General features: G+C 38.1%; 1 protein-coding gene across 4 annotated transcripts in view; it reads right to left on the bottom strand.

Annotated features, from left to right (window-relative positions):
• The window catches only part of mki67 (marker of proliferation Ki-67), a 43,281-nt gene that overhangs the window by 6,763 nt on the left and 13,937 nt on the right, over positions 1 to 22,581 (bottom strand). For 3 of the 4 annotated variants that reach the window (XM_052027579.1, XM_052027578.1, XM_052027580.1), the window contains exons 6-15: positions 22,106 to 22,187; positions 17,943 to 20,930; positions 17,749 to 17,862; positions 16,592 to 16,836; positions 14,101 to 14,713; positions 12,014 to 12,132; positions 11,588 to 11,762; positions 5,582 to 5,737; positions 3,280 to 4,160; positions 1,424 to 1,568 (exon numbers count right to left, since the gene is read on the bottom strand). In XM_052027579.1, coding sequence (XP_051883539.1) covers positions 1,424 to 1,568; positions 3,280 to 4,160; positions 5,582 to 5,737; positions 11,588 to 11,762; positions 12,014 to 12,132; positions 14,101 to 14,713; positions 16,592 to 16,836; positions 17,749 to 17,862; positions 17,943 to 20,930; positions 22,106 to 22,187 — 5,518 coding nt within the window. The remainder of the gene's footprint in view (positions 1 to 1,423; positions 1,569 to 3,279; positions 4,161 to 5,581; positions 5,738 to 11,587; positions 11,763 to 12,013; positions 12,133 to 14,100; positions 14,714 to 16,591; positions 16,837 to 17,748; positions 17,863 to 17,942; positions 20,931 to 22,105; positions 22,188 to 22,581) is intronic. The other variant, XM_052027581.1, reaches the window with a different exon arrangement.

Below are 22,581 nucleotides of genomic sequence, written 5' to 3'. Positions count from 1 at the left end.
AACAACCTCACACTCAATGTCAGCAAGCGCAAGGAATTATTGTGGACTTCAGGAAGGGGGAGTCAGAAGAACACATACTAGTCTTCATTGAGGGGTCAGCAGTGGAAAGGGCAAGCAACTTCAAGTTCCTGGGTGTCGACATCTCAGAGAATCTATCTTGGGCCCAACATATTGATGCAATCATGAAGAAGGCACGTCAGTGGCTCTACTTCATTAGGAGTTTGAGGAGATTTGGTATGTCACCAAAGACTCTTGCAAATTTCTACAGGTGTACTGTGGAGAGCATTCCGACTGGTTGCATTACTGCCTGATATGGAGGCTCCAATGCGCAGGATCGAAAGAGGCTGCAGAGGGTTGTAGACTCAGCCAGCTCCATCATGGACACAATGCTCCCCGCCATTGAGGACATCTTCAAGAGGCAGTTCCACAAGAAAGCAGCGTCCATCATCAAGGACCCTCACCATTTGGGGACATGCCCTCTTCTAGTCATTACCATCGGGGAGGAGTTACAGGAGCCTGAAGACCCACACTCAATGTTTCGGGAACAGCTTCTTCCCCTCCGCCATCAGATTTCTGAATGGTCCATGAACACTACCTCATTATTCCTCTGTTGCACTATTTATTTTTGTAACTTACAGTAATTTTGTCTTGCACTGTACTGCTGTCGCAAAACAATACATTTTATGACATATGATAACAAACCTGATTCTGATCCTGATGTGTTAGATTATGAAGTCCACTAACTTTAGTGAAGGAGAAATTTAGTGCAGAGTCATTGCCAATAATTTCAAATTCTGATTAACAAATGGCCATCATAATCTTAGAAGCATGTTGGCTTTTCTAATTTTTTCTAGAGCAAATCATAGTAGGTTAAAATAGTTACATTATTCTCCGGGCTATTTTCAATTATAAGTAACTACTAAATGGTTTTTAGTAAAGATCTGGATTTTGTCCTGCAGATATTAAAATGACACCATGACACAAGAAATAAAAATAATTGTGCTTCTGACAAAAGAGAGGCTGTTACTATTCCAATCAGAATATATTTTAGAACAATTAGGCTTAAAATGTCAATCAAGTTTCAGGTACATGATCCAAATATTTTTTCACCCATCAGTACGTTCGGACTGGATCTTTGATCACAGCACTTTGTTCCTTAGAACTTGGATAAAGTAGGCAGAGGTGTTTGGATGGTGGGGCCCCATAATCAATGGGCCCTTATAAGAAGTACAATAGACAGCTAGAAAATATTTTTATGTAAAATTACCTACAAAAGGGAGCTGAGGAAACTGCTGAGTGGAAGATACATGGATGCTATCATGAGTATGCTTTCACTCTCACTATCCAGTGAACTCAGCAAGTTTTGAAGAAGTTTAAAAACTTGCTGGAAATACATCAGAAACATTCCAGTTGCATGACATACCAGCTATTCCTGTCTGTGGAAAATCAACAAGGCCATCCTTAGGAAATGTTCGTGAAGCTTCAGCTTGATGGGATTGCTGTATACACTCTTCTTGGGAAGATGGAGAGGATACACTTTTGGCTTGAACACCTCTTGTCCTTGTCACCTAAAGCAACACAAAAGTACTTGTATATATTTCATACACAATGACAGAATTTGAAAGATATGTTCCATATATAAACTCAGACTCTCCACTTAGTTTTAATGAAACTGAAAAGCAACAATAAAAATATCCTAATGTCTTTGGATGACTGCAGAGCATCCTAACAGGCGAACTGCACCCTTCATGGAGAAGCAAGAGACTGCAGATGCTGGAATCTGGAGCGACAAACAACTCCTGATGCAGGGTTTTGATTCGAAACATCAACAACTCCTTTCCTCCCACAGATGCTGTTCAACCCATTGAGTTCCTCCAACAGTCTGTTTGTAATAGATTGGCCAAAAGTATGATCAACGTGAAGGTTACAGATGTACTCTTCATGTTGATCATACTTTTGGCCAATTAGAATTTTAACCACTATATAGATTGAGGGAAATTTAAAGTTGCTATTTGAAATCACCTGAATTGAGGGTGGAGCGGAGGAGAACTGACTACCTTACTATAGGATTTAGCTGAAGGAAGCAGAGAGCAAGACAGATTCTGTAAAAATCTGGTGTAGTGGAATTTAGTCTACACACTGGTACCATTTTCATCATCATTACACCACATATTAAAATCTTGAGAGGATGGTAAAGTAGCAAGTGCACTTTATTACAAGTTGTATTTGTAAATCTGCACACAGACAACTCAGAACTGAGTCACTCCCCACTATGTCAAAGCAGCAGCAGGCTTTGGCAGCTCCAAATGACTAAGCAGACCCATGTAGGAATCTATTGTAGCACATGAACTGAAGAGAAGTAATTCCCTAAACAATACTTGCTTCACTAATTCCTAGTCTGCTTACTGCAGCTGAGAGAAATTCCACATAGGTGAACAATAGGATAAGAGCTAAATGCTTAAATATTATTCAAAATGAGAGTCAAATTAAGACAAAGTCAATAACTGGATCCAAAAATGTGCAGTGATCAAAAGGGAACAAAGTCTGCCAAATACTGTTTGTTTTCAGCTGAGAAGCTCACTATCAGTCCACGAAGGGAGTTTATTGATATGTATATCACATGGAAACGCAACAACGTAACATTGCTCCTCAATGCGTAGAGGAATAATCTATTAACACATTAAACTTCAAACAAATACAAAACTCCAGGGGTGAACCTTGTCCCAAATATTGACTGAATACTGGTCTGGCAGAGGGATGTCAAAAATGGTAAGATTAGCCTTGAAGAAAGCCAAGAATCAGGTGGGCTAGACTAATAATTTTGCATTGTGACAAAGGGAAAGTTGTCCAATTTGATTCAACAAGCAAATTTTCCCCATTAACCCTTAAAATTAGTTTTATTTATGTAAACATCCAATTGCCTTTTGAAAGTCACAGTGGAATGCGATTTCCCACTTTCAGGTAGGGCATTATTAACACACTGCATGAATATACTTCTTTCCTCTTTAATTTAGTTAAAAAGGCCTTTGACAGAAGTGAGTTGTTCAAGGGCCATTAAGCCATTCTCAAGTTTGGGCCTAAAGATTCAAAACCCAAGGTCTATTTGCTACTTCTGGGCTGCTCCACTTCAAGGGTGGAGACCTTAATACATTGGGTCAACTTGCCTTGCACGAGGCTAGTATTGGTAAAGGTTACTAGAAACAACCAGATCCAAAACAATTCAGACCATCATTTAGATATTGTTCTACTGCCACTTTAAATATTAACGCTTTGTTTTACCCGAGCTCTTGGTGTTAGACTTGAATTACGATCGGTTCCGCTTGAAGGTGTTTCTTTTCTAGATGCTCCATTTTCCACAGTCTGAATCACATTATTTTCTGATGGGTCAGTTGCCTGTCTATCACCATATATCTCAAGTAATGTTGAAGGTTTATTTGAACTTCCTGAACGGAATTGAAGCTCAGAATCAGAAATACTTCCAGATTTTACAGGTGTTGAAAACATTTCACCCAAACCACTATAGTCACAGTTTTCCATCTCTTTTTCTGCACAGAACACATTTTTAATTCCAATATAACTGATCTCGGGACTCTCTGGTTTTTGTTTAGGTTCTGCTAATAGCTTGTGTAGCCCAACAAAATTTTCCATTGGCTTTGCTTTAGCTCTGGGTGTCTTCATGATTCTTTTCAGGCCAACCATGTCTTCCACAGGTTGCTCTTTCACTCTGGGTGTCTTCATGATTCGTTTCACCCCAACCATGTCTTCCACAGGCTGCCCTTTCACTCTGGGTGTCTTCATGATTCGTTTCACCCCAACCATGTCTTCCACAGGCTGCCCTTTCACTCTGGGTGTCTTCATGATTCGTTTCACCCCAACCATGTCTTCCACAGGCTGCCCTTTCACTCTGGGTGTCTTCATGATTCGTTTCACCCCAACCATGTCTTCCACAGGCTGCCCTTTCACTCTGGGTGTCTTCATAATTCTTTGTAGTTCTCCAATGTCTTCTGCTTCACTACTAATTTCAATTACCTTGGATGTGGTTTCACAAGGGCTGTTTGAACTACAAGATAAATCAGCTCGGCATTTTAGTAGACGCGAAACTGTTCTGTGTCCTACACTTCTTGCACTAGGGATGGTTGGTGGTGTAACAGCCTTTACACCTAAAAAAAATGATTTTGAAAATGAGAAATTGGCAAAAATTACACAATAGCATATTTTATGGGCATAACAATCTATAACTATTATATTGAAAAACATCAATTATTTTCAAACCACCCCCCTATCTGGCACCCTGTTCAAAATTCCCTTGCCCCTATTCCAACTTGCACCAAATTCTGCTCACCTGCCATCCCTCTACTCACTGAAACACATCAGATCTTGGTCCAACATTGCCTAGTTCTCAAAATTTAAAATCCTTTTCTCCTACACCACCCTCAATTCCTCCTTGGTTCACTCCTCCCAGCCTAACAATCCCACAAGATACATATGTATGCTCCTTTAATTCTGGTTTCTTGCCACACTCCCAAATTCCATCACCTTCAATTACAACTATGTTTTCTCCTGCGCAGGCCTTGAGCTGAGGAATTCTGATCCAAAATCTCACACTCCATTAATGCACTCTTTAAATCGTCTTACCTTTACAAAATATTTGGTCACATAGATTAATACCTCATATGGTTCAGGTAAAAAGTTTTTTGTTATTCCCTCCCTAAACCTCACTGCCTCCAAACTTCTCTAAAGCACTCCTTAAAACTTACCTCTTCTTCCCAAATATCACCTGATGGTGCTCAGCATCAAAATTTATTTGACAGATTTGTAGAGCACCATGGATCTCCTACTTGGTGCCTTTAACATTACTATGCAAGCTGAGGTCCATAAATCTGCCAAGCTACAACTACACTCCTTCCTTTCTAACAAACAATGGACATTGGTTCACTACAGCATTATCTCTGGCAGATGTAGCATAAATGTATAACTAAAATAGGTACGCTATGTACCTGATTGTATAGGCCACATTAAAAAGCACACTTGCCCTGACTCCCCACATTCAATGCCTTAAGACTGGCCAATCCTAAAAATTATAAACATTGAATTCCATTGTGATTGAAGTTATGAACTATGAAGTAATCACCAGATCATTTTCATGACGTTTTCATTTTATTCCTCTAGAAACTGTGTATCCTTAATCTCTAAACAGCCATACTTATAAACTTTGCAACTTTCTGTCTGCATTATCACTATTCTTCACACATTAGACTTCAGGTTGCCCATACATACCCCTACCTCACTATCTGTTTTATTCAGTCCCATTTTTGGATCCTGGGTGATCCCCTATTGATTCTTTACCATATTGCCCCATAACATCATAGTCGCATCAAAATTTTGAGAGAATTAACAGCTTAGTGGGTGAAGGTAAAGATGGCAGGAAAAAGAAGAATTGAAGCAATGAGATCAACCAGTTGTGCTGAAAGGAAGGACCAGGGTAATGCAAGTGGACATGGGATGACAGAGCAAAGATTGACATAGTAATGAGGATAGAGGGCTATCCTCTTAACACTATGGCAAATGGTATTAGACTAACCAGCTTCCTCGGGTGTTTCAGTAGCAGAGTTTTCAAGTATTTTTTGGAATATTGGAACCAAAGCAGTTTGAGCATCATCAACAATAGTCGAGCCTTGTAGTATTAGATTTGCTTTCTCATTTACACTTATGGGAGTACTGAACATTTCAGCCACACCTGTTGAGAATTAACAGTTTATATCAATTAATGTGAAAGCTAAATAAATACAATATTATTGCAGTCAGTCACAACTTAAAAATAAAGGGGGATCAATAGCATATACTGACAAATATTATCTTTTGGGTAGGGATAGCATCACCAAAAATGTTATCTGGTCATTACACTGTTTATGAGATCTTGCCATGCACAAATCAAATGCCTTGCTGCCTAACTTAACTGGCACTTGGAGATGCATTCATGTAGTACTTTACATGACTCACAGACAAGTGTTTGGTCTTTATTTTGAAAAGCCACTCGGATAATCCAGTATCTAATCGTTCAGCATCTGGCTCACTCCTTAGTACACTAAGTCCTCATTATCCGGCACCTCTGTACTATTGAGGTTGGCCATGTATAGGTGGGAATGTTGGCAAGGCAAGGGCCTGGGATTGAAAACATGAACAGTTTGACAAGCTGAAACTCACTGGGGTTGGTTTCCCACTCTCCTTTAAAGTCATTAGGCTCACTGGAAAATGTATTGTATCACTGCATAATATGCAAAAAGGAAAGTAAAATATGAGTAAAATTGTTGGAGTGGTACAAATAGTATCCAATAGCCCAGAAAATCTGGTACCACCAAGAAGCTGATGTATGATGATTATTAAGACATGGAAAAAAACTAGGTTAAAAATATGAATCTACTGTTAAGTTTCACATAATTTATTACAAACAAAAAGCAATTCATGCCAATTTAATGTGATTCTAATGTTACTATTTTAGATATGTAGTCTGAACAGTAGTCTATTTTATTGAAAGCTCATTTTCACAAACAATTGGGATTTTTAGCAAAAGTGCAGCCAATAAAAATTTCTGATCAAAGCCTGCAAAGAAGAATGTTAGTTTTTCTTTAATTCACCTACACAATTCACAACTCTGTAGGCTGTCACATGCCTCAGGATACCGTAAACTTATCTTGCCATTAAAATATACAATAATCCCAAAATTTCTGCAATTCCTTCCCTTTTAGATCATAAATAGGAATACTATCACCTTCGATTTTTCCTCCAAGCAGCATACCATACCGAGTCGGAAATATATTACTGTTCCATCATTGTCACTGGGCCTAAGTGCTTTAATTCCTTATCCAATAGCACCATAGGAGTATCTTTAACAGGACTACAATATTTCAAGGTGGTGGCTCACCATCACCACTTTGAGGGCAATTAATGAGGATCTCAATTGTTGGCCTCAATTGTTGCCTCACACTAACTTGGTACTTTCAGAGCATCAGCGATGATCACTCCAAAATCTTGTCCAGCCACTACCAAATGAAAGTATTAATCTCTTTCTCCGAGTCAACTATTTTGATGCCAGTTCATTAATCATGTTGAACATTGCTTTGACCACCTCTATCCTTATCCTTAAAGGATATCACTTTTACCTTGGTGGGACAGGTCAAACCCATACACAATTCCTATTTTTCATTTACAGTTGCACTTATTCAGTTTCCTAGAGCAAATTAAATTTCAGTCCATCATAACCATTCATAACTGTTCTGATTTAAATCAATTTTTTTTATAACCATTATAAGATCACTACATATTGAATCGATCTGCTGCGTGGATATTCTCTTAATTTATTTACTCATCCTAGCAAGGGCAGCATTCTCTGATCCTCACTAATTGCCCTCAAAATAGTGATGGTGAGCCACCTTCTTGAAATGCTGTAGTCCTTCCATAAATTATACTCCCACGATGCTGTTGGATAAGGAGTTAAAGGAATTAAGTCCAGTGACAATGATGGAAAAGTAATATATTTCCGGCTCAATATAGTATGCTACTTGGAGGAAAAAAAAATCAAAGGCAATAAATAGTATTCCTATTCACTTGCTGCTCTTGTCCTTCTTAATGGTTTAGGAAGTGGTGTTGGAAAAAACCTTGCAAGTAACTCCAATTCACTTTGTAGATGGTTCACATTGTTGTGATGGTGATGAAGAGAGTGAATGTTTAGAGTGCTGAATGGGGTGACAACCAAGCTGGCATTGCATCAGAACAGATATTTATATGGTTACTCAAGCTTCTGGACAAAGGCTATCCTCCACTAAAGATGCTGACTGTGGTGGGACAAGAGCTGATAATGTCATTGAATGTCAAGTGAAAGTGGTTAGGTTCTTATTGGGAGATGGTCATTATCTGGCACTTGTTTGGCAAGAACCATATTTGCCATGTTTCAATGTTGTCTGGGTCTTATGGCAAACAGACACAGTCTGCTTCATTATTTGAGGAACTATGAATGGAATAAAGCATTATTCTATAAATATCCTCCCTTCCAATATGGAGTCATATAACACTAAAACAGGCCCTTCAGCCCAACTGGTCCATGCCAACCAAGATGCCCCATCCAATCTAGTCCTATTTGCCAGTGTTTGGCCCATAACCTTCTAAACTTTTCCAATCCATCTTTCTGTCCAAATCTCTTACAAAAAGTTATTGTACCTGCCTCAACCACTTCCTCTGGCAGCTCATTCCACATAGACACCACCTTTCGTGTAAAAAAAAGTTGCCCCCCCCCCCCCCCAAGTTCCTATTGAATCTTTCCCCTCTGACCTTAAACCTATGCCCTATAGTTCTTGATTCCCCAAACCTGAGAAAAAGACTGAGTACATTCATCCTATCTATGCCTTTCATTATTACTTACACCTCTATCAGATCTCCTACAGTCCAAGGAATAAAGCCCTTGCCTGTCCAACTTCTCCTTGTAACTCAGTCCCTCTAGTCCTGGCAACATCCTTGTAAATCTTTTCTGCTCTCTTTCCAGTTTAATAACACCTTTCCTATAGCAGGGTGACCAAAAGCGAACACAATACTGCGGCCTCATCAACATCCTGTACAACCACACCAGGACCTCCCAACTTTTATACTCAGTGCTCTAACTTATGAAGGCCAGCATGCCAAAAGCGTTCTCCACCACCCTGACTACCTGTGACTCCACTTTCAATGAATCATGTTCCTGAGGTTCCTCTGTTCTACAACACTCCCCAGGGCCCTGCCATTTACTGTGAAGGTCCTACTTGGATTTGACTTTCCAAACTGCAACACCTCGCACTTAATCAAATTAAACTTCATTTACCATTCCTCGGCCCACTTACTCACTGATCAAGATCCCCCTGTAGGTTTTTGATAACCTTTGTCATTGTCCACTATACCACCTATTTTAGTGTGATCTGCAAACATACTAACCATGCCTTGTACTTTCTTATCCAAATCATTGATATAGATGACAAACAACAATGGGCCCAGCACCAACTCAAGGCAAACCACTAGTCATGGGCCTCCAGTCTGAGAAACCACCTTCTATCAGCACCCTCTGCTTTCTACCATCAAGCCAATTGTGTACCCAATTAGCCAGCTCTCCCTGGATTCCATACAATCTAACCTTACAGTGAAGCCTACCATGTGGAACCTTATCAAAGGCCTTAATGAAATCCATATACCACCCTGACCTCATTGACTTTCTTGGTCACGTCATCATAAAACTCAATCAATTTCACAAGACATGACCTCCCACTCACAAAGCCATGCTGACTACCCCTAATCAACCTCTGTCTTTCCAGATGTACGTACATCTTATCCCTCAGAATCTTCTCCAGTAACTTACCTACCTCAGATGTTAGACTTACTGGTCTATGGTTCCCAGGTTTTCCTTTGCCACCCTTCTTAAATAAAGGCACAACATTCACTACCCTCCAGTCTACCAGCAACTCACCCATGGCTAACAATGATGTAATTAACTCAGCCAGGGCGATATGATGGAAAGGAGGTCATTAATGAAGAGGTTGGTCCTGAGGCACTGCTCTCGTGAACTCATGCAACTCTGCCTTAGGATTGAGTTAATCAGCTTCTAACTACCAAAACCTTTATGCAAGGTAAGACTCCATCCTGTAGAGCTTCTCCCCCAGTCAAACCCTATTGATGTCATTTTTCCCCAAGGTTCTTTGATGCCACATTCAAACGCTGCCTTGACATCAAGAGCAATCACTCTGACTTTGCCTCTGGAATTCAGCTCTCTTAAACAAAGACTATCATGTGGTTTGGAGGAAAGTTGCCTTGCAAAACCAAGCAGCCTAGATGATTAGAATACTGGTATGCCTCGCTTGACATTTTCGCTTGTTTTGCTTGTGACCGACTGCAAGTGATGGGATAGTAATTAGCCAGAATGGATTTATCCGATGTTTAATTGACGGACAGACCTTTGCAATTTTCCACATTGTCAGGTGGAAACCAATGTGGCAACCAAACTGATCAGCTTATCTTGAGGTGCTGCTGATTCTGGGTGCAAGTTTTCAGAAAAACAGCAGGGATGTTATCTCAAACAATAGCCTTTGCTTTATCCAGTGCTTTCAGCCATTTCTTGAATCAAAGGGGAATTGAAGTGATATGTGAGAGAGAATAAGTTGCAGAAGCAGAAGAAAATGAGGAGGGGAAAATGGGACCAAAAGAATTGCTCTCCTGGGAGCCAACATGGACCCCATGGGCTGAATGGCCTCCTTCTGTATTGTTAGAAGATTGACATCATACACAGTGTGAATTATCTGTCTGGGGATGGTTTCTTTGAAGACAGGGGTCTCAGGAGGAAGACGAGATGCATCATCCGTTCAGCTGGCTAAACAGATTTGCAAATATATCTTTGGCATCCACATGCTAGGCCTCACAACAGCTGCCATCTATTAGGCTCTTTCACTGGATCGCTAGATGACAAGACTGCAGAACAGCAATTTCCATGTGATTTTTGGGGTTGTGGATTCGCTAGGTTAAGTATGTTGTATATAACTTTTGCTGTTTAGCACACATGTAGTTCAATTTTCGAGCTTTGCCAGATGGAGCCCCTTTATAGGTAAATCTGGTACTATTGGAATGCCTTTCTACATCCCTTACTGATTTAAGGTTGATCTGTTAACTTGGTAGTAGTTGTGGAGTGAAGTATACATCTGCCTACGAGATTAGTTTGTGGCAGAATATAGACATCCCACAAAATCTCAGAGATGTCCAGTTTTGAGTTCCCAGATCTGTTCTGAAACTATCTAATTTACCAAGCTGATAGTGCTACACAATATGGTGGAGAGTCCTCAGTTGTACATCACACATGGGAGATTGCATCAACATCATATTTTACCACTTTATTATCAATTCAGAGGTATTCACCTGCATATGATTATGAGGCTGAGGGGAGTGGCTTATGCAAATGAAAGAAAAAATAACAGAGAAATGGTAAATGAAGATGCTAGCCTTTTAGCTAAAGCTTTATAAAATAGATAATTAAAAGTCTCTCTTTTAAAACAACAAGGCAAATCAAGAATGTGCAAACATTAATATCCTAGCATGCACCCTGATGTTCATGCTGGCAACTCGAGACAGATCTACAACAGAGACCACAGCATGGGTTTGGTGCAAAGAATTGGAACCTGGCAATAAAGATTTATGATAAAACAGTGGGTCTGGATAAAGAAATGAACAAACAAACAAAAAATTGGCTAGACAACAAAGTTCCAAGGTCCTGTTTAAAATATCCATCAAGATTAAATAAAGTTCAGCTTTTTCTTTATTATGAGCAACACCACCTGCAAAATTTATCTAGGCACAACCAATCTTCAAAGTAGGTGATTTTGAACTGGGATATCCCTCTCCACATCATTAAACACAATGTTAGAATACTGCTGCAAAATTGATTTTTTGTGACATTACACCCGGCGTTGAAACTGGACTCATTCTCACTTTAAGTCTAACTCGATCTGCAAGAAAAGAACTTTCAAATAAAGATTTACAATGAAAAAGCAAAACTATGGGAGGTACTTCAGGCAGTGAAGTTTACCTGTAAAGCTTTCATCCATTTCTTTGTCCCTCTGTCTCAGTGAAACAGTTCTTGTTAGCCGTGGGGCCTGTCCAGTTGGTTTAGCATTGGTAGCTTGCGATTTGCCGATGACTATTGTTGCTGGAGAAGCAGCATGACCGGTACTAAAATGATCTTTCATTACACGAGCAGGTGTCTGTTGGAACAACAGTTTAATTTTTATACGCCTGAACTGTAATTTAGAATATTAATAATGTAATTGGAATAAAGATAAACAAATCTGACATCATTAAACTGTATCAAGACAATCCACTTCTACAGTTTTACCACATCATGCAGTTAGCCAAGGCAAAAAACTATTTGAGCACTATTAAAATTAGTCTTAGGAATGATTAACCATGTACTGTATAATTATCATTGTTATTTGCATGCTAGTCAGAAACTTACCACTTTCAAGGAGACAACATTCCTGGCCCGTTTTCGCTTTGCAGCAGGTTGCTTTGCAGCATTCTGCAACTGAGTTCTTGCTACTCCTTCCTTCACTACCTGTGCCCATGACTTTTTCACTAAATACAAATTGCAAATATTCAAATTAAAAGAAAATTCCTTAGATTCAATATTCAGGTTTAAATAACATACCATCTCAATTCCAACTCTTAAATTACATGACATTTTACGAAGGACAAAGCTTCCATGGTAAGCACTGGATGACTACTTTGCTGCACATAATTTACTTTCAATCTTGGGTCAAACAAAAGCAAACAGTATAATATGGATATCCATGATGAGTTGGAAAGAGAAAAAACAAGAAATAGAGACCCAATCCTATTTTCAAGATAACTAGTAATCACTTGACTGCCTTAGTGGGTAAAGTTAACCCTAATTATAAATTAATGTTTTCCACATACTACAGTTGTGTTTTATGAGCATCAACCAAGAGATAATTTCCCTATAGAAGTAAAAGTGTATTGGTGGATAGGTTCTAACCACAATAACTGAAGGTAAATGAAACCAAAAAAATTGCAACAAAAAAGGCCTCAAATAAGCTTATGCAAAATGCCAAAAGTAAAACCTTGACTAAACAAGACATTCATGAACTTATTTGCTCAGTATCATAGAGTGACAACTTGTGGTAATAATTACAGCATTTCATAAATGGATTGTATAAACAAGAGACCAATAATAATAGTCACCTCTTTACAGTCTTCACTAGCAAGAGAGAATTTAATTGTTATCTGAAGGTACAGATTAATCCAGTGAACCGAGGTCTTGCTTGTAACACAAGTGGGAAGAATATTCCCATATAGCATTAAATCTTCAAGACAGGCTATCCAGTCTTCTAACAATAGAAATTCTAGATTCTCAGTCAACTTGTACAAGATGAAGGCATTTTCTGAAAGTCCTCCAAATTATACTGCCAAACCTATCCATCTACTTATTTAAGTAATGTACCTGACCATTTAGCTCATTAATGAACTTAAATGCTGACCAACCAAAATAAGGAACTGTTCAGAATTTATGTTTAGTGGGCCAAGAAATAAGAGCCAGAATAAATCAATATCTATCCAAAATTTACAACTAATCTATGAAGGGTAATCAGCAAGACCAATACCAAGATATTTCATAGATATACCAGGGCTCACAGAAAAATTTCAAGTAAGAAATCTGTAGCTTCTGGTGTTAAAAAATTGTTATGACTGGTTTACATTCAGCTTCTTTGTCAAAAGGAAAGTAATCAATCCTGAATAAAGGGTGCATTCACATGGGCTTTGCTTATTCTCCAAATTCCACATTTAAAAGGCTCCCTGCCAATGTGGTACAACACCCTGTTGCAAGTTACAATATACTGATTCCAGTTTAAAAAGATATTCAACTGTAATACTACCATTTATTGAAGGTAAACATCTGAAACAGTTTACAAATGTGGCATGACTAAAAATGAAGGAATTATTCAATCAGTGTCTTGCTGAGCTTCTTGAGCACGTTGACTTTAACGCGCAATGGGAGAGGTGCAGGATGGAGAAGCATTATATTATTGCAATACTCTACTACAATGCTGCTTGAGATAATTCTTTTGTATAATTGTTGCCAGCAGAATTAACACAGGCTCAAAAAAAACACAACTCAAGCATAGATGGATAAAATCTGTGACCTAAATGCCCAAGTATTTTTCAGTAGTCCTGTGAAAGTATTTCAATAATTTCTTATACAAATTAAGCTCTACTAAAATCCTTGGTCACGCCACATCAGGTAATCAACACTACAAAATAGCAAGCACATTTCACTCATTAAACTGATGTTTCTTCTTGAATCATTCATAGCAGTCCCATTCATAAGAGTTCTCAAGTGAGGTGATTTATTTGCCAATTTCAAATGAACTCCAGTAATATTAAAGGTGCAGTAAATATACATTACTCATTATCTATAACCAAACAATTTAAACGGAAATGCAATTGTTAACCTTTGAGATTCTGTGTCACAGAAATTAGTACAATTAGCTGTTTCTACCAAGATAAATTTAGGAAAAGCCATACCCAACAAGTTCCCAACTGATGCTCCACTCTGCCTCCTGGATTGTATTCCTGCAAGAAGTGAAACACTTTTTCTGGTGCTTTTCCTGGAAGCCTTTTTCCCAGAAATTGGTTTCTGTTGAGGTGGATCCAACCGTGCCAGACTGAGAGTCTTGGGTGTAATGCAGGGCTTTACAGACTGAGGCAAGGTGGGAGGTGTAGCAACATGAGAAATGGAGAAACGTCCACTCAACTGTGGAGAGCCAAAGGAACCAGCAGTGATTGGATGGGACATTCTACTGGATAGAAAGGTAGATGATGTTTTGGCACAAGGTGACTTCTTGTTATCCGATGAGGAAACCTTCTTTTGTGATGGAATTCCTGAAGCAGGTGACCTCTTAACAGAAGAAGGTGCGGAGGGCATTTTTGCTGACGAATTCTTGACATTAGGTGATTGCTTAATAGTTAATGAAGAGGGTGGCTTGACTGAAGGTGACCTCTTTGTAGTTGACTTTGTGTTAGTTGTTAATAGAGACCCCTTGTGAGGTGATATTTTGTTTTTCTTAGGAGAGGCACTTGCTGAAGGCATATTTGACACCATGGAACTTGTATAATTTTCATTTTGTTCACTGCATTCCTTAAACAAAAAGATAATTAGTACTAATTAAGGCAAGACTAGTTTAAGTAATGTTTTCAAATAATGTATGCAACTTAATTGAAAATATGCCATCTGATTCAAACTACAAGAAGAATGAGTTAAAGCCTCAGATTGTAACACCCATTTCCGTGCCCTGCAACCCCTTAGGACTGCACTTACCTTGTCCAGATACAGAAGGCCTAATGCACGGTGCTTCAACATTTTGATTGGGACAGTGCAACAAAAAGGCTTCACCCCCAAAAGCCTGACAGCTGGCAAAACTGAGGGTTGATATATGCTGACTGTAAAATGTGCATAAGATTTTTAAAGTTTTGCAAATAAAGTTAATCAAAACACAAAAGGTAAAGGAAAATGATTTGAAAAAAGTGCCTCTTTTTTTACCTCCTCCTATCTCCATTTAAATCAATGGGATCTCAGACCCTGTGCCAAAAGGTATTCTGAAACAGGATCCAAGAGAGAATTATCCAGCTTAATGTATGGAAAATCTAAGCAAGAAAACGTCCTGCTGCTGGACGCCAGTGGAGTAGCAAACTAACAGAATTGACCCTCTTGGTCTTACGCATTTTACAGCATGTACTCAAAAAAGTCTTTAGTTTCAACAGCTGATTGACAATATAGCCAGTGAGATTCAGCCTAATAGTCATCCTGCAAAGCAATAGTTTTGCGAAGGTGCTGAGTTCTGTGGAATGTCAAAAACAAATTCTGAAGCACAGGAGTGCTGCTTATTTAAACTTTCCAATATTTTTAAAATAACACCTCACTAGGAAATATTTTTACAATTGTGTATAAAAACCGTTAAATTGGTGCCGATTATTTTGAACAGGCAGGCATTTGAATCTGTTGGAAAGGAATTTATTGCATTTAGCTTTCCATATGTTCACTAGCTGTTTGAAGAAATTGCTTAACATTCAGAAGGCTCATCAACTTTTTCCTCAGCCAAGTGAGAAAATTAGATAAAAATGATAGCTGGGTGAATTGGTAGCTTTCATGTTTAATACATTAGCATTTCTAGGATGGTAAACTAAAACTAAATATTTTTCTATTAATCAATTATTTTTGTGCCTAAGAACTTATCACCTTGCTGGTTAGTAAATTACAAATTGCATTTGGTACCATTATAAAAGAAAGATGAATGACACAGCCTACAATCAGTTTAATTTAGGCAAAAGCAACCTGATCTTCAGAAACTATTGGAGTCCAGAGTATTATAAAATTTGCATTTCATATTTGTCAATGTAGCAGCATCATTGTCCAATACAAACTGTCTTTAAAATAACAATGAAGAGAAATTATTATTCATTATTTTACATTATGGGATACAGCCAAGTTTTAGTTTTAAACTTAAACTTAGTGTTAACTAAGTTTTAATCCAACATGCACATCGCCATAACAGAAACACAATGTGGATTTATTTGTGCATTTAAATTTTCTTTTTAAACTTCAACTCAAAACTAAAAATTTCCACACCCAATAATTGTTGTCATGCTAAATTCTTGCCACAAGGTGGTGATCAACAGAGTAGGACAAAATGTTTATTATTTTAATACCCAATTGAAGACACTGGATGGTGCTGTGGGGAAACAAGAACAATGCAATTCTATACCACTCTGTCAGTTAAGTTTTAGTTGGTAGACCAATGCATTTTCTAGTGATCAACAGTCAAACGAAATAGCAAGCCACATATGGAAGGAATTCAGGTTCTCAGTATTACCTTTCCATACATACAGTATTATGCAACTTTTTTTTTAAGCGGATCAGACCAGAACAATTTAGACACTCTTCGGCTTAATATATCAACCATGCAAGTCTTCTGGCTGAGTTTTCATAATTCATCCATAAATGTACATTAATAGTTACCTGAATTGCACATGTGCGTATCCCTATACTGGATGTACGTTTCAGCACTGCATGTGGTGCAAGTCGAAATGGCGTGCTCACTCGTGTCGGAGTGCCTCCCTTTCGTAGGGGAGAGCATGGTGGCATATGCTTGTCAAATACTTCTGGACTTAAATTTGCACCAAAAGAGACTCTCTTTCTCTTTAAAACTGGTCCATAAAAAATTTCATTTTCACTTCTGCGCTTTTTGGATAAGCATTGGACATCTAATAGGAAAAAAAGGGATATTATTAAAATAAAATGAATCTGTAATGTTAAAATGCAACATCATAATTTACAGCTAAACTACAATGTCACCACTGAGAATGAGCAAATCTTTGTTTTTATAAAATTCCACCAAACATTTTTCAAACTACATAATTAACAGTAGTGTGGCACACCTCTGCTGCATTACTGTACATCAAGCTCACACCAAAATGCCAATTGTGGTCAAGTGGAATGTCAATCAGAAAATTTACAACACAGGAGGCATCGTGTCCACATCAGTATCAAATGGCAAATGATAATTCAGTTAATTCATTCCTTCCAGGACTGCAGTGAATCAAGGTCACCAGCTTCTCAAAGGCAATTAAAGCACTAAATGTTGGCCTTGCCAGACACACCCCATCCAATGAATGAATGAACATGACTGGTTGGATTAGCAACTCATTTTTAATTTTACAATGTAGTTACTTCATCTTTATTATGTATAATTCATATGTAGTACATTTCAATCTTGCTACTTAACTAGAATCAACTTTTTTTGTAAACATCGCATGAATATTTTAATTTGATGCTTACACTGTAATTTAGTATATGTTTAAGCATGAAACCTTAATCTGTGCAAAAATTTTCACAGGCAAGAAAAAAAACTGACCTTCAATTGATGGCATATATTATAGTGCTAGGTAAATGGTAAATCTTTCAACCTATCAAGTCTGTGTCAACATATCTATTCTAATCCCATGAGTACCCATTCGTACTAATCCCATTTTCTTGCATTTAGCCTGCAGTTGTACTCCACTTTGGAAATCAGATTCCATTGACATCAATAGAAAGGAATTTCAGAAACAGATTACAATACGCATATAGTAGAGGGATATTTTTACCAGTGTTCAATTCAGAGCTAAAAACTTCACCTGAAGCTGAAGGAGATTCTTCGCTGCTGGTGAATTGATCTTGTTTAACGTCTGCAAATGAAGACTTATCCAATTCTTCAACAGCCACATTCATCAGCCCCACATGGCCTTTTCCTACAAGGAGAGAGATATTTAGTTGTCCTGAAGGCCAATTTGATAAAATGGATGTGACAAGTACTTGCGCATCAACTCACTTTTCTCAGTTTGTTTATTAGTCAAGTCTCCATGTGGACTTCTAGATGTCCGATCCTTTCTCTTCAGGCTTTCTACTTTGGTCGGGTCTTCAGCCACATTACTTTCCTTCCTTTTACTTAGCTGAAATGGTGAAGATAGAGAGGCACCACCTCTCAGTGTAGGTGACTCTGATGAAGGATCTGAAACTTCTGTAGTTTGCACATTTTCCTTACATAGTGATGATCTACCTCTATTTTTGGGGGTGCCAGCATGCTGCATTTCCAACGATTTAGCTTCAAACTCTGATTTTGCAGTAACTGAAGACTCCAAAACCTCTGTTGTTACAGCCTGCCCTCCTTGAACATCTACAGTTTCCACATTTTTGTCGCGTAACGATGGTCTGCCTCGTCTTTTGGGTGTGACAGACTTCCCTTCATCTATTTTAACTTGGGTGCATTGCATTTTGACCGATTTAATTTCCCCACAGGATTTTGAAAGTTCCAAAACATCTGCAAGTTCAGTTTGTTCTGAGTAAATATCTGCAGCTTCCATTTTATTATGTAATGATGGTCTGCCTTGTCTTTTGGGGGTGTCAACCTTTCCCTCATCTATTTTAACTGCAGTGCGTCCCACATCAACCAAATTATTTTCCACTTCTGACTGTGCAGTTAAAGATTTTGAAACATTTGTAATTTCAGTTTGCATTAACTGATCAGCTGCAGCTTCCACATTTTTGTTACGTAATGATAGTCTGCCTCTTCTTTTGCCAATGTTACCCATTCTCTCATTAGCTGCCATGCAGCCCATGTCGATGGAATTATTTTCCTCCTGCAATTTTTCAGCTGAAGATTCCAAAACATTTGTTGATTCAACTTGCTCTGAACCAATATTTCCACCATCCACATTTTTATTATATAACGATGATTGGCTTTGCCTTTTCGGGGTGTCAACCTTTTCCTCACCAATTTTAACTGGCGCGAGTCCCTTGTTGGCTGCATCATTTTCCATTCCTGATTTTGCAACTGAAGGTCCCAAAACATTTGTCAATTCAACTTGCTCCAACTCCATATTTCCAACATCCACATTTTTACTACGTAATGATGATTGGCTTCGTCTTTTGGGGGTGTCAGCCTTCTCCCTAACTGCTTTAACCGGTACGAGTTCCAAGTTGACTGTATTATTTTCCATGTCTGATTTTTCAACTGAAGATTCCAAAACATTTGTTGATTCAACTTGCTTGGAATCAATATTTCTGCCATCCACCTTTTTATTATGTGATGATGATCGGCTTCGCCTTTTGGGAGTGTCAGCCTTCTCCTTATCTACTTTAACTGGTATGAGTCCCAAGCTGACTGTATTACTTTCCATGTCTGATTTTTCAACTGAAGATTCCAAAACATTTGTTGATTCAACTTGTTCTGAATCAGTATTTCCACCATCCACGTTTTTATTATATAACGATGATCGTCTTCGCCTTCTCGGGATGTCAACCTTTTCCTCACCAATTTTAACTGGCGTGAGTCCCTTGTTGGCTGTATCATTTTCCATTCCTGATTTTGCAACTGAAGGTTCCAAAACATTTGTCAATTCAACTTGCTCCAACTCCATATTTCCACCATCCACATTTTTACTACGTAATGATGATTGGTTTCGTCTTTTCGGGGTGTCAGCCTTCTCCTTAACTGCTTTAACCGGTACGAGTCCCAAGTTGACTATATTCCTTTCCATGTCTGATTTTTCAACGGAAGATTCCAAAACATTTGTTGATTCAACTTGCTTGGAATCAATATTTCTGCCATCCACCTTTTTATTATGTGATGATGATCGGCTTCGTCTTTTGGGAGTGTCAACCTTCTCATCTATTTTAACTGGTATGAGTCCCAAGTTGACTGTATTATTTTCCATGCCCGATTTTGCAACTGAAGATTCCAAAATATTTGTAGATTCAACTTGCTCTGACTCAGTATCTGCACCACCCATATTTTTATGACGTAGTGATGGTCTGCCTCGTCTTTTCGGGGTGTCAACATTTTCCTCATCTTTTCTAACAGGTGTATGTTCCACGCGAACCAAGTAATTTTCCACCCCAGATTTTGCAACTGAAGGTTCTGAAAACTTTGTAGATTCATCTTGCTCTGATCCAATATCTGCACCTTCCACATTTTTGCTACACATTGACTTCTTGACCGAAATTTTTGGAGTTTCACCTTTTTTCTTCTTTATGTTACCAGGTATGTGTTCCATTTCAAAAGATGTGTGTTTCACAACCATATTTTGTTCTTTTTCCACAGATGGCTCCATACTATCTTCAAAATTCTTCGGAGTTGCACCCAAAGTTAACGATTTGCGATTGATAAATTGGCTCTTGTCTTTTCCTTTTGGTGTACCTTTGGTTATCTGATCATTATCTTGCTCTTTCCCATTTGCACTCTTTGCTAAGAGTGTTATTGATGTAACATTTGCATCAGAAGAGGGCTGTTCTGTACATTTGTCCATTTTGTTTTTCTTGGGAGTGTTTATGTCAGCAGTTGATACTGAAAAGGCTGTGGCTGCAAAATCTTCAATAAGCAGAGGATTCAATTCCCTCATATCTTTACTTTCATCTTCTTTTGCCATCATTCCCTCTTCCAGTATAGTCTTACTTATCCTCCTTGACATTTGTCCACTTGCTGATGCCCGAGGATTTTTACCATTTTGAGAAATTGTGACATTGGATTCCTTTTCTGGAATACATGTTTGCTTTATCAAGTCAGTACTGCCTTCTTCAACTGATTCAAACACAACTTTGTTTGATTTAGTCTGAATTTCACTTGTGGCCTGCTGCTTGACCATTTCATAAAGTGCAGTAAAAGGTGAGAAACTTTCTGGATCTGTAGCTTTCCCATTATCAAGTATCTTTGTGAAGTTCCTTCTGTGCTGGTTCTGTAGACCAGGATCTTCCCTTCTGTCTGGTGTAACCTTTGGAGATTTTGTTGGTACTCTGAAGCCTTTATCCACTTTTATCTTATCTAACAAGAAATCATAAATTTTGAAAAAGACTTAAAAGTTTATGGCCAGTTGAAATTCAAATTTAATAAGTCAAGAGTACAAGCAATGTTTGTTTTCTGAATTAAACCACAATTTTTGTTTCTGCATATAAATTGGAGAATTAATTAGTTCTTGAAATACATTACATATTTACAACAAAGTAATTAACAGTACCATTTTCTGATTCTGTGCTCCCACCTACAAGTAACTGCAAACACAGGCAGCACATGATTTTCTGATGTGCACAACTGGTGTGTCCCATCTACAATGTAATGCAGGACAAGTAACCCATCATAACTTGAAATGAGTAGTTATCAGGAATAATAATAATTTATTGAAAAAAGGCTTGGAAAAAATGGGACCCTTTTCACGACAAATTGTATCAAATTTTCCAGAACTAACATTTAAATAAAAATGGGCTTACTATATATTTAAAACAGTTTGAGCTCAATACTAGCTGAAGGAGTTGCAAGCCTTTGGAGTCAAGAATAGAAACAAGGAATAATAATTGAAGGCAAGCAGCAGCATTTCTTCCCTACAAGATTTACAAATGGGCATGTTCTAACTTTCTTTTGGATGGTTCTGTTCTCTTCTCTCTAACTGAAACTTGATAGAAAAAGCACCTCCAGCAAAAAAGTTTAAAATTATTTCCATCTAAGAGCAGCTGCTTCAGCATTTAAAATACTTGATACAGGAAAAAATGCACTTTATTTGCAGTTCATCCACCACCCTAAACATTCATTCTTCTATCATTATCACTGTTAAAACTGGTCTGTATTTTGCCTAAAGGGCGCATAAGACCAATCTACCAAGAGTTAAACACATGATCATTAACACTTAGAAATGTCAGGGCAGCAGTGGGAACATATCACCTACAATCCTCACATCATCTCAATCTAGACATACTGTGTGACTTCTTCATTATTAATGGGTCAAAATCCTAAAAAAAAGCTCCATCTAACAGCTCTGAGAACACCTTCACCATGCAAGTGTTCAAGGTAGCTCACCACTAGTGCCCCAAGAGGTGGGCAGCAAACTGTGATCTGAAATTGTATTACAAAAAACTGTAAATCAGAAGTGTTTAACAAGATGCATCCAGTGCACATAAACAGAATTCATGAATTAACTTGCTATATACAGTACAAGCAATACCAACCAGATTTTTGTTCACTCGAGGACGAATGATCCTTAATAGAAGATTGTGAATCACCATCTACTCCCTGTTGAACATGAAGAACCTGTTAATTCAAATATTATCAGATTAAGAATGGAAAAATGTATGTGCTATGAGCATAGGGAGAATTGAGGCATTTCTAATCATTGAGAGTCATTTCCAAGGTCCTATTGTTTCAGAAGTATATTGCAAACATTCAAAGAGAGTGGAAAAATATCAATTTGACATAAAACAGAATCAATCATCAGAAGAAAATTTAATTTCTTAAACAAGGATTTAACATGTAGATACATATAGAATATCCTCAACACCTATCCAGGATTTTCAGCAAATATTTGACAAATTTTCAAATGAAGGGCTAACTACAAAACCTGAAAGCGATGGTGGATTCAGGGTAAATCTTGGGAATGATAAATTGACAGAGAAATGAGTGGGGGAGTAGACCTTATTATTAGTCA

The sequence above is a fragment of the Pristis pectinata genome, chromosome 12, assembly GCF_009764475.1.
Source record: "Pristis pectinata isolate sPriPec2 chromosome 12, sPriPec2.1.pri, whole genome shotgun sequence".
Classification (NCBI taxonomy): Eukaryota; Metazoa; Chordata; class Chondrichthyes; order Rhinopristiformes; family Pristidae; genus Pristis; species Pristis pectinata.
The sequence above is the reverse complement of the archived record's forward strand: the minus strand, read 5'-3'. Positions and strand labels throughout refer to the sequence as shown.